Raw genomic sequence first — 17,542 nt, forward strand, 5'->3', positions numbered from 1 at the left:
GGCATTCTTTCACTTATTCTTACTTGCCTACCCTCTACCCTTGCATACAAAAGGGCCATTTGTTTTTGTGGTAAATGTCATAGTATTACTTACAATGTATAAACAAACTGTATATTATACAAAATATATTACAAGTATACATTATTACAAATTATGACAAAATCATAAGTGAATTCTTCAAATACCATCTTACATTAAAATACTAAATTCCCTTTTAATTTAATATGGAGGTAATGCAAAGTCCAAAAGGAGCATGCTAAATCTATTGAATTTTTTCCAAACAACGTATTAAACAGTTCAAATACCAATCAATGATCAACTGGTAAATTAGAAAGGAACTAACAGTTTGGCTTCCTCTCAAGTACATAATTTGGCAAGTCACATTTTGAAGTCAATTTTGGCAATCCTAAAACAAGCTATAAAAGTACAAGACACTCCCCTTGCAAACGATAAACCTATCAAACTCATACTGCCACATATATACTTCAAGTAGCAGGGTCCCGGAGTTGATTGTAATTATTCTCCAAACTTGCTACTACCAACTACCCCAAATTAACCAGGCCCTTTAACATGTCTCAACCTTTCTCCTTTGTCCAAAAGTTAGGCAGTATGTCTATAGAGGATTCTTTAGCTAGAATTCTTATCTTCCTTTGATGTTGGTTTTCATAGCAACTAGTATACCCTTAACAATATTTTCTTAAATTTCTAAGATTAACTTGCTTAATCCATCAGCAAGTACTAAGCACCCCCTAAATTCTGGGCATTATGCTCTGGGTATACAAGTACAAAGAATAAAACACTTACAGGGGAGCAAGTTTACTTTCCAATTTAGTGGCTAATAAGTATAAATAAAAATGGGATAAATATAAAGTGGAAAAAATACAAAAATAAATAAAGCTGTTAAATACAAGTTAGAGCATTAGCAGTTGTGAAGTCAGGATAAGGAAATGCTTTCAGTACTAAAGTGATTTCAGAGTCTGCAAAAGATGGTGGTGCTGAAGTATAGTCCAGGTATAGGAGATGGTAACTCCAAACTCCAAAGGCCATCTCCAAGTTGAAGAAGAGTCAGAAGTCCAAATGGGACTGATCTAGGAGAATAGAAGGGAGAATAATGTCCAATGAAGCTCTAAAGATAGACTGAAGCCAGGTTATGTAAGATTTGAAAGCTAAGCAGAGAGATTTCTACTTGATCCAAAAGGTAATAAGAAGCCAGTGGAATTGACTGATTATAAGAGTCTCTTATGGACAGTTCTGCACTTAAGAAAAAAAATATTTTGGCATCAAAGTGCAGGATAGTAAGAGGATCGACTTATAGCAGGTTGACCAATTAGCATCTGTTGCAATAATCTAGGTAAAGGGTAATACATAAAAAGCTTTAACTATGGTGATAGGTGAGTGAGAAAGGAAGTCAGATATAAAAGATATTATGAAGATAAAAATGCCAAGATTTGGCATAGTCAATTTCAAACTACCATTCTTCCAATCATCCAGGCTCATAAACCTTGTATTATTCTGGACTTCTCTCTCCCTAATTCCCCATCAGAAGAGGATGGATGGTTAACAGTGTCAAATAGAGGAAATAGATGCAGTTTTACAACACAGAAAAGACCTTCAGATACTGCAATTAAAAAAACATCGGTAACTTTAAAGAAATTTTTCTCTCAGTATCCCACAGTGCCCTAAGACATAAGGGCACAAAATCACTAAGGACTGAATTCAAAGTATGAAACCCTTTCCCCAAATCTCTCAAAGCCCCAAGCAATTACGACAAGTTGCACATCTTCTTGGATAAAATTTCCATAACTGACGTTCAATATACAAATGAAATAACTGGAACCATAGGTATCTCCTCCTCTACTAAGAAACAAGCATAACCTAGCATAGTGCCTTAGAGATAGTAGGCACGTACATATATATTTGTTTTAACTGAACTGAAAAAATCCACAACTGAAGTTTATTCACTAGACAAATTGAAACCTTTCTTGACCAGTTAGTTTCTTCTTCCAAAACGATCTCAAAAGTTTCTTCCAACAGTTAATCCAATAATGCTATTAATTCTAGTCAAGTCTTTAAAAGAAGTATAAACACGATTTGCCTCGACTATTTTATTACCCAATGAGTTTCTTAAAGAAAAGCTAAAAGAGATCAGAGTAAGCAAATTGTTCATTCCGACTAAGTTTGCAATTATCCGAGGAAAGCGCTAAGTAGGGGTGGGGGTGGGAATCAGACAGCTTCTCAGAGTTGGAGTCCCGGGAGATAAACCTTAGAAGATAATGATCCCGAGACTCGCCCCAAGACAGGGCACATTCCAGGCTCAGGTGAGGATTGGGGTGGGGGTAGGGAGGGAGTGTTTCTGGGAATGGAAGGGGGCGTTAGAAGCGACGTCTGCCCCGAGACTACAGCTAGTAGCTTTTTGGGGTACTATAGTGGAGAAACATTCTTCGAATCTCAGGGTCTCCTACTTAAGCGCTTTGTGGCCCGGGGTAAAGTTCTCAGAACCTCAGTTCATTTTAAAATTACGGCTCTGAAATCCCTCAGGGTCCAAATCTCTGCTCTGTCCAGGACTTTTCCGTGTCAGTGGTCCTCCCGGGAGAGGATCTTTCCTCAGGCGGGCCCGAGATAGTCAGGGACAATCCGCGGGGGCGCCCAGCTGCGGGCGCAACCCCAAGCCCGGGCCGAGGGCACAAGCGGAAAGGGGTAGTCCCATCCCGGGCCGTGATCCTCCGCTCTCCCCAGGCCAGGGCCAAAGCACTCACCATTGCTGTAGGGCGTCCCCGCAGCGGAGACTGCCCCATTCTGCGCCGGAGAACTGGCGCCGAGCCTCCCCGGCTGGGCCATGGCGGCCGCGCGAGCTGCTCCAGCGGGGCCGGGTCGAGCCGTCTCGGAGGACCCGGAGATGAAAGTCCGCGAGCGGACAAGCGGGCGGGCGGTGGCAGCGCCTTCCGTCTCTCGTCCTGCGAACCGCAGCCTCCCGGCTCCGGAGCCAGCTCTGCCGGAGAGGGAAGCGGGATTGGGGGATTGGGAAAGGACCAGGGGGAGGGAGAAGGACAGAAAAGTAGAGGAAGAGGAGGTGGGGAGGAGAACCTGGGATAAGGGAGGCCCTCGCCGGAAGTGCCTGTCAACTGCCTGGCCGCGCAGGCGCACGACGTACACGTGGCACTTCCTCTTAGTGGGCTGGGACCCAAGCCGGAGGAGGCGCCCGGGTCTTCTTCACCTGCCTTGACTGCCTCGCCCTGTGCGTCACGCGTGGGTCCGAAGGCGGAGAGGGAGAGGACTCTGCTCGCCACGTCACGGAGGCGAGCCCTTTGCCAGCTCATCCAGTAGCGCTGGGGACGGAGCTTATTCTGCACTCAGTCTCTGTGTGGGTCACTTCTTTTCCCAGCTAGGATCCTAGATCTGCACTTGGAAAGGGCACCCCGCGGCCGGCCGGCCGACCCTATTCTATTAAAGTGAGGGAGAAACGGAGACCCCTGCCAGTTTGCTCGCACCTCTGGCACTTTGGACGGTTGGTACTGGAAGGAGCCCAGCCACTTTAATGTGCCCAACAGTCCACACACACACACACACACACACACACACTCTCGCAAGTTCATTTTACTTTGAATGATCGTAGATTAATCACCCTGGTTTTGTGCCCCGTGGCTTCATATACGTAAGACTGAAGAATTTGCCAAGTGTTTGGGCATCGTTGTGTGAATAACATTTCAGAAAAAGATTTTACATTTTGTTTCTAAGCCGAGTACAGTCATGTTTGACTTCAAGGGATGACTTCTGGGTCATAAAGACGTTGAGATCACTCTTTCAGTCCAACGGATGTTTCTGCCACGAATCCAGATAAATCACTTGCGGGAGGTTAAGAGCTAAGGGAGGCTGCTTTTTTTTTTTTTTTTTTTTTTTTAATTTAATAGCCTTTTATTTACAGGATATATACATGGGTAACTTTACAGCATTAACAATTGCCAAACCTCTTGTTCCAATTTTTCACCTCTTACCCCCCCCCACCCCCTCCCCTAAATGGCAGGATGACCAGTAGATGTTAAATATATTAAAATATAACTTAGATACACAATAAGTATACATGACCAAAACGTTATTTTGCTGTACAAAAAGAATCAGACTCTGAATTATTGTACAATTAGCTTGTGAAAGAAATCAAAGATGCAGGTGTGCATAAATATAGGGATTGGGAATTCAATGTAATGGTTTTTAGTCATCTCCCAGAGTTCTTTTTCTGGGCATAGTTGGTTCAGTTCATTACTGCTCCATTAGAAATGATTTGGTTGATCTCGTTGCTGAGGATGGCCTGGTCCATCAGAACTGGTCATCATCTAGTATTGTTGTTGAAGTATATAATGATCTCCTGGTCCTGCTCATTTCACTCAGCATCAGTTCGTGTAAGTCTCTCCAGGCCTTTCTGAAATCATCCTGCTGGTCATTTCTTACAGAACAATAATATTCCATAATATTCATATACCACAATTTATTCAGCCATTCTCCAACTGATGGACAACCATTCAGTTTCCAGTTTCTAGCCACTACAAAAAGGGCTGCCACAAACATTCGTGCACATACAGGTCCCTTTCAAGGGAGGCTGCTTTTAATCAAAGGTCATCTATTCTTATACTCATTGTGTCCATGGACAATTTTTGCTATTGGTTCACAAAATTTTTAAAGCACCCAATATTCATTATTAATCAGAATAGGGCAGTTACTTGAACATTCTTAGTCATTTTCCTTCTTTAGAAATTGGCCTTTTACAATCCAATGGCCACTACTAAGTTTTCCTAATTTTCTGGCACATCGAATGCAGCACTTTTTAGATTTTAAATAGCTCAGCTAGAATTCCATCACCTTCACATGGCCAGAAGTAGGTCCCAAAGCATACAATGTTTTATAAGAAACACATTTGAAACAGGCACAAAGTAAAGGATGATCTATTATGTTTCAGTGAAGTAAAAAGAAAAAAAATCAGGGATAGAAATCAATCTCAGACAAAACAAGAGCAAAAATAAACCTAATTAAAATTGATAAGCCGGGAAATTACATTTTGCTAAAAAGTACCAAACATAGTGAGGTTATTTCTTTTTTTTTTTTTTTTTACATGACCAAAACGTTATTTTGCTGTACAAAAAGAATCAGACTCTGAAATATTGTACAATTAGCTTGTGAAGGAAATCAAAAATGCAGGTGTGCATAAATATAGGGATTGGGAATTCAATGTAATGGTTCTTAGTCATCTCCCAGAGTTCTTTCGCTGGGCGTAGCTGGTTCAGTTCCTTACTGCTCCATTGGAAATGATTTGGTTGATCTCGTTGCTGAGGATGGCCTGGTCCATCAGAACTGGTCATCATATAGTATTGTTGTTGAAGTATATAATGATCTCCTGGTCCTGCTCATTTCACTCAGCATCAGTTCGTGTAAGTCTCTCCAGGCCTTTCTGAAATCATCCTGTTGGTCATTTCTTACAGAACAGTAATATAATGAGATTATTTCAATACTAAATCTATGTGTACCAAGTGCACCTCAGCTTGCCCCCTTTTAAATCTAACCAAAAAATGACAAGAAGTTAAGGAAATGAATAGAATTTTAGAAAAGTTAAATGTGATAGACCAATGGAGAAAACTGAATGGGAATAGAAAGGAATATAACTTTTTCTTAGCAGTACATGAATCCTTCACAAAAATTGTATAAAACCTCACAATTAAATAAAAAAAGTATTTAATGCATATTTTAAAAATTACATTCAATAAAGATCTGGAAATGTAGATTAAAATTAATTGGAAACTAAGTAATTATAAAGAATGAAGGTCAAAGGATAAATCATAGAAACAATAATTTCATTAAAAATAAATGACAATAAGACAATAGTAGTACTTGGAAAATTTATCTTATACCTCATATCAATAAAATGGAGAAAGAATAGATCAATAAATTGGATATGCAACTAAAAAAAATTAAAAATCTCTAGTTAAATACCAAATTGTAAATCCTGAAAAGCAAAAGCATGATTAATAAAATTGAAAGTAAGAAAATCATTAAAGAAACAAATAAAACTAGAAACTGATTTTTTTTTTTGGAGGGGAAAACAATAATAAAATTATCTTTCACTTGGTTAAAAAAATTTTTTTAAATCCAAAATTACCTGTATTAAAATTAAAAGAGTGACTTCATCATCAATGCAGATGAAATTTAAGCAATTAATAGCTGTTTTGTAGTCCTGTTTCTTCTTTTTCAGGAATTTTAGTTGTGTTTGTGCCCAAGCTGTGTTTTCACTTGAGGTTTTGTTTATAGATGTTTTGGAATCATTCTCTTCTAGGTTTGTGTCTTGAACATTCCTGTCACTTTAGTGGCTTCTTATGGAGGGATTCTTTTTCCCCCCCCTTATTCTTTCTATTTCAGATTTTACGTTAGAGCTGGGCCCTGCAGCATTTCTGGAGAGAAGATCTGGGCTGATCCTACTAATTGCTTCTGGGAGGAGTGTAGCGACCTGCAAGCTTTCAGTGTTCTCAGGGTAATCTGATGCAGGATAAAATTGATTACTTCCCCTTGGTTTACAAATTCCTGACTTAGGTTTGGGTCTGAGCCAGAGTAGATTTCGGTTAGAAGCCCTTAGCCACTATTAGTCAGCTGGAAAACTTGGCTGGGAGTAACAGAATCATAACTTACCTTCATTCTGAGATTCCTGCAATTATATTGCAGGCTTCATACTGTTCTAGCAGCTAAAACTGAGAACACTCTAAGCTTCTGAGGTTTGAGCTAAATTACTACTGCTTGCTTCTAAACTTGCTCCTTCCTCTCAGTACTAGCCTAGAAATCATGATTCCTTTCTTTGGAACACCATTCCTGGGTACAAATCCCCTTCTTATTCAGCCCAAGATTTGTCACTTGGAACTGGGGGTGGAAGACAAATCTGCCACTTGACATGTTGCTGCACCCTTCAGGTTTTAGATCTTTCTATGCTGGTTCAAGGATCTCTTTTTGCCCCAGTATACAGTTTTCCTACCTTAGAATGTTAACAGACCTTAGAGTGTCCAGTTATCCCCTGGGTCCTGAGATTTCTCTGTCTGATTCTCAGTTCAGGAAAAATGACGCATTGTGACTTTTTCTTGAATTTCCCAATCCAAATTCAATCTAATATGTTTTCTAGATCTGTTTGGAGGAAGGTGTTGTTTGTTTGTTTTGGGAGGGATTGTGGAATGTGTTCTCCTGATTGATTAGTTAATAATATTTGGTATTTTTTTACTTTGCTATGATTTCTCTAATTTTCCTCATTTCGGATACTACTAATGTAATAATATCTAAACTTTCATTTCAAGTACTCTGTATAGCTACCAACCAGAGGGTGAAAATCAAATCTTTTTGCACAATAAGGCCAAAGGTGAAAAAAAATCTCATAGATAAAACTACACAAAGGAATCACAGACAACAGAATAAGTAGCTACATTTTTATTTAAATGATAGAATTTGTACTTTAAGATCAGTTTGTTTGTTTCACTTTGGCCTCTTATCTGCCAAAAGATCTATTGTCTTAGGAAGTTCAAGATTTTTTCATACTCTTCTATGAGAAACTGAAACTGATATTTAATAATAAACAACTGACTAGTCTGTTACTGAGCTGCTACTTAAGGACAACATGTGACTCATGAAATTATGTTGAAAGATAGATAATTTTTGCTAATAATTTCTCAATTCTATTCTGTCTGTTCAAAAGCATAATTTTTAGACTGTGTATATGGATTTCTTCTAAATTTTAATTTTGCTTTATTATGAGAAGTTATGAAAAACTCAAGCAAAAGCAAATCTGAAAAAAATGATTTTCATAATATAGTTGTAATAGGGTTATCCTTTGTATGTGGCAAGATAGATGTACCATCTGAGATCTTCAAGGTGAAATTTCCAACTTTTCAGAAAATGGATTGTCAAAGGATGACATGGAGGATACAGTGCTATTGTGACCAGGCAATCTTTTCTTCACTCAGCCATTTCTGTTTTCCAGCTAGAATTATTTCTCTCTATCACAATCAAATATTTTTAGTCTAAGAATTACCAGATATTAAGGGAGGAAAAGCACTTTTCTCATCACTCTCAAGGGTAAGATAACACTTATCTCCACCAAAAGGCTGGTTACACAAAAGACCTATATTGAGTAGCTAGTAAATCTCTTTATTAAAGTAAGCAGTAAGCAAATTTGGGGAAGTTACACAAATTAGAATAGAACAAAAATAAACAAAACCAAATGAGTTTTGGAGAGAGATAAAACTTCAACTCAAATAATCTGAGAAGGGGGGGTGAGAGAGTTCTATCTAATGGAAATCAAGACAACATGATAGGAGCTGGCTTCTCCACATTTCCTTGGGATATTCCCAGTCTGTCATTAACAAGTTCTTTCTTGCATCTCTCCAATGCCTTCCCTGAATTTCTGTCCTTTATACACAGGCACATAAGCATTATCAGTTTAGCAAACTTTCACTTAATCAGGGGTCATATCCCCTTCTGCATATGCAAAATCACAGAGCAACCCCCAGAAAAACTACCCCAGGCTTGAGTAAATATGGAGGTTGTATTCTAAAGGTCTCAGTTAATATTTTCCAAGCACCTACCATTATATATTTAGTAAACACTCGATAATTTTGTATGATTGAATTAAAAATTCTCCACATGTAGTTGATACTTCAGAATTTTAGCCAGTGCATCAGTGTGGAGACTAGAGAGACCCAGACATTTCCATAGTGGGTAACAGACAAAATAGAGTCAGTGAGGTACTTTGAAATTACTTTTCCATCTTCTCTTAGACACAGAAGGAAGATAAGGAAATGGTGTTGCCCCTAGCTATGTATACTGGTACACAAGATTGGATCACTGACTTTTCATGAAGCAGACAAGAATTGATAGTATTGTGTCTGTGGTGGCTATTAGTACTAATACTGCTATAACTTAACACTAAGGTGGATAGAGACTGAGACTGCTGGGACCAGCAGGGTTCTAGATTTTGGAAGAAATGGAGATTGAAGCCACATAGAGAATCTTAATTCTGACAGTTAATTCTTATGACTCCCTTTGGGTTGATGAGCTGGAGAGTGAGCCCAGTTTCTAACACTGGTCTTCCTCTGGCTTTCTTCCTTACAAACTGTTCATGATCCTGACATGAAGACCTGAATACAATATTCTACTTTTCTTATTTCTTTCCAGAATCACTAGGTTGAATGGTTCAATAATCCTGCCATCTGTCAAAGAGCAGGAAGGGAATGAGCATTTAAAAAGTGTCTACTATATATAATTCATTGTGCTAAGTACTTTATAAATATTATTTCATTTGTTCCTCATGACAACTCAGACAAGTAGGTGATATTATTATGCTTATTTTATAGAGGAGGAAACTAAGACAAATAGAGGTTAAATGACTTGCCCAAAATCATATTACTAGTAAATATTTAGATTTATATCTGAATTTAGATTTTAACTACTAGTCCAACATGCTACCCACTGTGCTACCTAGCAGCTTAAGGGAAATTTACAAGATTGGCTTGAAGCTAATAGTTCCATATGTTGCTGATATGTAGCAAAATAAATAAATATATATAGATAGATAGATAGATATCTATCTATCTATATATATATGTTGGGATATAGATGTGAAGAAAGTCATGACCAGAGAAGGAAAGCCTAAAAAGACAGAATGGGGGCTCATGAATTGGGTATAAATTTAGTATTTTAGACCTGCTTTATAGTATACCAAGTATATTCCCAGTATACCAAAATAAGGTGGAAATGGCTTTATGATCTACACATAAAAAATGATATAAACAAATTAGAAGAACATAGTTTACCTCTCAGATCTGTGGAGGAGGAAGGAATTTATGACCAAAGAAGAACTAGACATTATTATTGATCAAAAAATAGATAATTATATCTATTATATTAAGTTAAAAAGTTTTTGTACAAACAAAACTAATTCAGACAAGATTAGAAGGCAAGCAATAAGCTGGGGAAATATTTTTACATCTAAAGGTTCTAATAAAGGCCTCATTTCTAAAATTATAGAGAATTGACTCAAATTTATAATATTGACTCAAATATAATAATTTATATCCAATTGATAAATGGTCAAAGGATATGAACAATTTTCAGATGAAGAAATTGAAACTATTTGTAGTCACATGCTCCAAATCACTATTGGTCAGAGAAATGCAAATTAAGACAACTCTGAGATACCACACACCTCTCAGATTGACTAAAAGGATAGGAAATGATAATGACCAATGTTGGAGGGGATGTAGGAAAATTGGATACTAATACATTGTTGGTGAACCTGAGAATGAATCTAACCATTCTGGAGAGCAATTTGGAACTATGCTCAAAAATTATGAAACTGTGCATATCCTTTGACCCAGCAGTGTTTCTACTGGGCTTATACCCCAAAGAGATCTTAAAAGAGGGAAAGGAACCCACATGTGCAAAAATGTTTGTGAAAGACCTTTTTGTAGTGGCTAGAAACTGGAAACTGAATGGATGCCTATCAATTGGAGAATGGCTGAATAAATTATGGCATATGAATATTATGGAATATTATTGTTCTGTAAGAAATGACCAGCAGGATGAGTGCAGAGAGGCTTGGAGAGACCTACATGAACTGATGCTAAGTAAAATGAGCAGAACTAGGAGATCATTATACATGATAACAACAGACCATCAATTCTGATGGATGTGGCTCTCTTCAACAATGAAATGATTCAAACCAATTCCACTTGTTCAGTGAAGAAGAGAGCCGTCTACACCCAGAGAGAGAACCATGGGACCTGAGTGTGGACCACAACATAGCATTCTCATTCTCTCTGTTATTTGCTTGCATTTTGTTTTCTTTCTCAGTTTTTCTTTTTCTTCCTTCTTGATCTGATTTTTTTTGTGCGGCAAAATAACTGTATAAATATATATATACATATATTGGATTTAACATGTATTTTAAATATTTAACATGTATTAGACTACCTGCCAGTTAGGAAAGGGGGTGGAGGGAAGGAGGGGAAACAAGGTTTTACAAGGGTCAATGATGAAAAAAATTACCCATGCATATATTTTTTAAATAAAAGGCTTTAATAAGAAAAAATTTAGTATTTTAAGTAATATTCCATGTTATGCCATACATTAATTTTAGATCTATTCAGTACTGCCTCTTGAAACATGAAATCAGCAGATTGAGGAAACAGTAATTTCTGGCTAAATGTCCCTAGTGGTGAGTGGGAATATTAACAATCTTTTAGAAAGGCTAGTATGTGCCAGAGACTGATAGGACCACAAGGCTGGTGGCTTAGGTGTATTATCACTTTTTGGACACTCTTATTTTGTACTCAGCAGAGAACTAATGAAGTGTTATATTGCCTTTCTTCAGGCTTAAGGAATTTAACCAAAAAAAAGTGTGACCCAAAGCCATGGGTGAGGTTGTAACAAAGGTTACAAGTGTCATTTTACATACAGTGACCTATTTAAAAATAGGTTGTGTTTGGAATTCAAAACATATTTTCCTACGTCCTAAAGTTCAGGTTTCACTTCTCCCCGTGTTTTTCTGGTACCCTTGATAGGAGAGAAGAATCTTTTGCAAAAAGTTTTAGCTCTCATTGATGATGTACCCTTAGTTAGAGAGATGGATTTCCTGTCCCTCCCTTCCACTTAAACATTAACATTTGATTTTACTTCAAAAGTGTAAACAAAAATATACACTTCACTCAGTAATGGAGAGGGATAATCCACTCCTCCCCCCCTTTACTACTTCAGTCTCTGGAGAGGGTATTAGGTTCATAGCTTAGCTCAGTTTCTATAAAGCACAGTTCTAAGTTCCAAGTCCAAATTTAGGCTTGAGTCCAAGGTACCTTAGCTTCTCGAGGTTTCCCTGATAAACTGAATGGCTGCAACAATTTACTTGCCTTACTGGCTCCAAAGTCTCTATGGCTCTAAGTGAGGTTCACTACAGCACCTGAAACTCAGAAGGATAAACAAAACAGAATGGAAACAAACACCTCCAGGCCCATTTCTCCCTGAGAATACAAGGGGAAAAAGTCCTTCTATTCTTACCCATTCAATTCATGTTGCCCATGGTGTAGATAACTAAAGATGATCCTCTGAAAACATTAGGAAAGTGAATTCAGGAAAAAGAGTGAACCAGAATAGAATCTAACACCCTTTTTAGCTGCCTCCACCTAAGTACTAGAAGACATAGAATATTTCCATGTTAAGAGATCTGGGAATTCCCAGGTAAGCCCTTTCATGGTGCCTCCATATTAGGGGATCTGAGAATGTTCCCAAGGCTTCTTATCCAATAAATCCCAGAAAATATCTGAAAAGGCTATAGAAAGATTAATGATTAAACCAAAGAAATCAAAAGTAAGCTCCTCCAATCAGGTTAAAACTGCCTTAAAAGTTAGCCAAAAATGGATGGAAGATGGTAGTTACAAATACAACTTCACAAAAATGAGCTGTAAGTCAGCAAAATATCATGAATAATAGCCAGAAATTCTCCATTTCAACCTTTTTTAGCATCTACCTAACTACTCTCATCACAACAATAGGGACTCCCTCTCTGTACCATTTAGAGTACCCACCATATAATGGTCATGGATGCCATATTGCACATGTACATATATATGTACTGTATAGTCACCTAGTCCTTCCCTCACTTCTACCATAAAAGACACAAGGTCATTACAATCCAACAGAACCAACTAACATTGATTGTGTTAAACTATCTAACATACCAAGTTTGAGATTGTAATAAAGTGAAACTGATAGACATCCTACATGACAGGAATGAATTTACTTAATAGCTGGGGCAGTTTGCTTTTCTTAAGACAGACTAGTGCCACTACCCACTTTTTTTTTTTAAACTCCCCCTAGGCAATTGGAATTAATTGACTTGTCCAGGGTCACACAGTTAATAAGTGTTTGATGTCTGAGGCTGGATTTAAACCCAGGTCCTCTTGATTCCAGGGTCAGTACTCTATCCACTGTACAATCTAGCTGCCTCATCCCCTTACCCCCACTTCTTGAGGGCTCATCATATTAACACCAAACTTAGTACTGAAAACCAATTGACTTGACCTACTACAACTCAGAACTCCTGAGTTCAAGCGATTAAGTAATATCAGCCTCCCTGTAACAGGTATTACAGGTTAAACTATCATTTATTATAAGTTAAGTATTATTAAAGGAAAAAGAAGTGAGGTTTCAAAAGAAAAAAGATTCTCAGGGAGAATATGGGTGCCTCTGATTAGAATGTTTGAGAATGGAAGAAGGAGGGAAGTGTGATAGTACCAATGTTTTTTGAAAGATCTTCCTTGGACTACAGCTTTTTGTTTTAGTTTCCTTGCCTAAGGATATAAAAAATATATATCTGCCACATGTAATCTGGACCTTTGAGATTTGTTATATACTTGACAATCTGCAAGTTACCATACTGTGGTGGTCAGCCCAGTTTCCAGATGGAAGTAAGGGACCTGCTTCAAAAGAAATTACTTCTATATCCTTGTTGCATATTCTTGCTGTGTGAGGGCAAAGTAAACTTCTCCTTTGTTAAATGTTTAGTGATTTCCAAGTGCTTCATTTCATCTCAACACCAAACCCAAATTAAAGCATTAAACCTGCACCTCCAACAGAAAGATAAAGGATGCAATTAGAAACTAACATAAGATTTGCTGATTTTCCTGAAGAGAAGGGAATTGTTTTTTCTAAAAAGAAAGAAGCTATTTGTCTTCTAAAGAATGCTATAATGGAGTCACAGAACCTGTCAGGTAAGAGACCATCCAGTAAAGATTAGAGAAAAATTTGAAAATTATTAATAATAATTCCCAGTTCAGTGGTACTGAGATGAACAATACTGGCATATTATTTGTCAGTCTGATCACAGCAACACAGAGGCTTATCTTCCCAGGAAATGTATCCAAAAGAGCCTCCTAGGACTTATCAAAATGAATGACAACTACCTATTTTGGAGGACATGTGAGCAAGAATGATATTGCCAGAAAGACTATAAAAAGTATTCCCTATGTTTATAAGATTTTGGACAAAGAGCAACATACAGACCACAAAAATAGAAATTATGGTTTTCTCACTGTTACTCTTTGAGGGCAAGAGATACAGAAAAGAAAAATTAATTTAGAAAGTTAAATACCTGGTTAATAAAATGATAGTTGAGAATGGACTTTGAACTTTTGAACAATGGATTAAAATATAAGAATGATAGAGCACACCTAATTTATACCTAATTATAGATATATACTCCCTACCCCCACCATGACCTATGGCCTCATTAGGCTACATATTGCAAAATAATATTAGGACACTACTTTAGTCTGAAGTCCTTGGTCTAATCTAAACAAGAAAGCTTATCAGTTTTTAACACAAAAACCTACACTGAAATCTTTTAAAACTATCTTTATCAAAGGCCCTAAACAGTTGCTAAAGGGAGCAGCCTGATCAGCCCAGGAAATATTAATCTCTGCAATCAATTGACTAAGAGCAAGAGGTTTTTTTTTTTGTTTTGTTTTGTTTTGTTTTAATATTAATTCAGTTAATAGAAGTATCTCTTGTCAGATAAAAAACAAAACAAAAACAAAAAAAAACCATAATTCTTCAAAGGAATGGTTAAAAAGGGATTGAAAAAATTTGGGAAAAATGATTCTCCAGGATTAAAAACAAATGTTAAGCCACCATTGTGCTGTCTGACAAGTCAGAGCTGTTCTCCCATATCTTTTCCCTTATCTTGATTATGAAGTTTGTCTTTGTTCTTGAAATCTATAAATTATCACTCAAACATGGAAAGCTTAGAGAGATTTTTCTTTTTTAATTAATTTTTTTATGTTTAATATTTTTATTTTCCCCAGTTACATGTAAATTTATTTTTATATTTGTTTTTAAATTTGAGTTCCAGATTCTCACCCTTCCTTTCCATTGAGAATGCACATGCGAAATGCACATGCAAAATATTTCCATAAAAGTCATGTTGCAAAAGAAAACATAGATCTTCCCCCTAATTTCTCCAAAAAAGCCTCAAGAAAAAAAAAAGTATTGAGACACAATCAGTTCTTTCTCTAGGTATGGATAGCATTTTTCATTATAAGTCCTTTTGAGTAGTCTTGGATCATTATATTGATGAGAATAGTAAAGTCATTCACAGCTGATCATCTCATAAGTTTGCTATGTACTTTATACTATGTACTATGTACATTTCATTTTGCTTTAGCTCATGGAGTTCTTTTCAGGTTTTTCTCATAGCATCTTGTTCATCATTTCTTATGGAACAATAACATTCCATCAAAAATATAATAGTGTTTGTTTATTCAGCCATTCCTAACTGATGGATATCCCTTCAATTTCTAATTCTTTGCCCTGAGAAAAGAACTGACATAAATAATTTTGGATATATAGGGTCTTTTCCTTTCTTTTTTTTTTAATCTCTTTTGGATTCATGCCTAGTAGTGGTATTGTTAGGTCAAAGGATGTGCATCATTTTATAGTCCTTTGGTCATAATAGTTCATATCTTTCCATCATTTATCAGTTGGAGAATGGCTCTAATTTTTTTAAATAAATTTGTCTCAGTTCCTATTACAAATAAGAAATAAGGCCTTTATCAGAGAAACTTGCTTCAAAATTCTTTATGCTCTCTTTCCTTTCACCCTGTCCCTGCTCAAAAGTTTTGCTTCTAACCAACTCTTCCCCGCTATATGTCCTCTCTTCTATCACACTCCCCATCCCCCCTCCCCTTCTTATATTCCTTCCCCTCCTAATTTCCTACAAGGTAAAATGATTTCTAAGCCCATATTGAGTGTGTATGTTAATTCCTTAGAGAGATTTTTCAAAAGCAGAATGAATTTCTATTCCTTTGTATTTTATCCCTAAACAGAGATGCTTAAAATTATTTAATCAATAAATTGGCAGGTTTGTACCCAAAATACATGGTGCTGAATTTTTCTTTCTTATAACAAAGACTACTAAAAATGTATCTGCGACTTGTGGAATCACAAGTCCTCAAAAAGGCTTTAAATTAAAAAGGATGGGAGGAAAAGAAGTTCCCAGGAGACAAAATCCGAAAAAGGAGATAGCAGTCAAATTTTGGCCTCAAAGGTTTAGGCAACAAGAGAGAACGGCTTAAGGTTTCCAAAGCAAGGAAACAAAGTTGACCTCGTATATATTACTGAGACTTGATGGGGATAAAACCTATAGTTTGATGGGCCTATGGCTCTGGATGGAAATACTTTATACAAAAGAAACAGTATAAATAAAAGGGGAACAGATGTTTGAACATAGTTTATTAATACGACTCAGGGTTTAAGCCTGATGTATTTGTGCAAGACTTTTATTGGTGGAGAGAGATGCTCTTTGTATAATATAATTCTGGTCTGATATTCCCTCTCTGAAAAGAGTAAAGGAGGTCTGCCTTGTAGCTCTAAACTCCTCTTCTATTTTAATAAAGAATCAAAGGCCCCTTGGGAGGGATTGGCAATATTCCAGAGATAACTGTTCACTTTGCCCTGCCAGCTGCATTTAGACAAACCCATATAGATACATGAGGCAGTTTAGGTAGCTCAGTACTGGAAGAGTAACTTACCCTGGGAACAGAAACTTAATAGCTGTGTCACCCTCTCTGTATTAAAACATGAAAAAGAAATGTCACTCCAGTATCTTTGCCAAGAAAACCCCATATGGTCGGGTCACAAAGAGTCAGGCAAGATAGAACAACAAAAACACTTGAATACATATTTTACATAGGCAACATACATACCCTATATAAAGTAGACATATTTATCAAACCAATAAAAACTAGCCTAACTGATGGCCCCAACTCTCTGGGATGACAGTGTGCCAAGGTTACTAAACCAAAAGACTGGGCATTAATCTCTTTCCTCTTTTCAGCTTCTTTTTAGATAGGCATGATTAAGGTTAGGCTTCCTACTTCCCTCATTTCTTATTAGGCAATTTGGAAAATACCTTCACTCTAATGAGGTCTTCAATGTTAGGTGTGGTTAGCCCTGAGGCAGGCAAGGAGAAAGCTCTGATTGAGATGAGTTTAGATCAATGGTCCCACCCTCTGGGAGGTGTACAATCTGAAATCAAATTTATATTAAACCCTTGAGACCCACCCTCTGTAGAGGTTTCAAGCAGTCTCATTCACCATACCCCACTGGAAATCCCAGTCATGTCCCTGAGATTAAATTTTTCCTGTAAAATCTACTTATGTGCCATCCCATGGCTGTTGCTTTCCTTTGGGTCAGTCTAGCATGGCACTCTGTCTCATGGTGTCTTTCCCTTTCTCCTTTTCTCTTGCCATGTGGTATCTCACCTAACTCCACTATGCTTCCCAACCCTACTTCTTATAGATAACTCTTTTAGAGTGTTGTCCCTTTCAAGATTTAGCCTGCCAGCTAAAGGCATGCCTCAACCTCATGAGGTGCTCCCTTTCTACTGGGTAAATATGAGTTCCACTGAGGAACTTGTCTTTCATATGCTCTCCCACACTATTTCATATTTACCATTTCTAGTATCTATTGTATCTCC

The 17,542-nt window shown here is 37.2% G+C and overlaps 1 protein-coding gene across 2 annotated transcripts in view; it reads right to left on the minus strand.

Moving 5' to 3' along the window:
• Positions 1-17,542, minus strand: part of SEC24A (SEC24 homolog A, COPII coat complex component) — an 81,175-nt gene that overhangs the window by 49,977 nt on the left and 13,656 nt on the right. The window contains exon 1 of one of the 2 annotated variants that reach the window (XM_003756466.4): positions 2,757-2,851. The exons of the other annotated variant lie outside the window; for it this stretch is intronic. Within the exon in view, the coding sequence (XP_003756514.1) occupies positions 2,757-2,838 (82 nt within the window). The 5' untranslated portion in view covers positions 2,839-2,851. Of the gene's footprint in view, positions 1-2,756; positions 2,852-17,542 lie in introns of those variants that run through there. 2 annotated transcript variants of the gene reach the window in all.

This window comes from Sarcophilus harrisii, chromosome 2 (assembly GCF_902635505.1).
Source record: "Sarcophilus harrisii chromosome 2, mSarHar1.11, whole genome shotgun sequence".
NCBI classification, from domain to species: domain Eukaryota; kingdom Metazoa; phylum Chordata; class Mammalia; order Dasyuromorphia; family Dasyuridae; genus Sarcophilus; species Sarcophilus harrisii.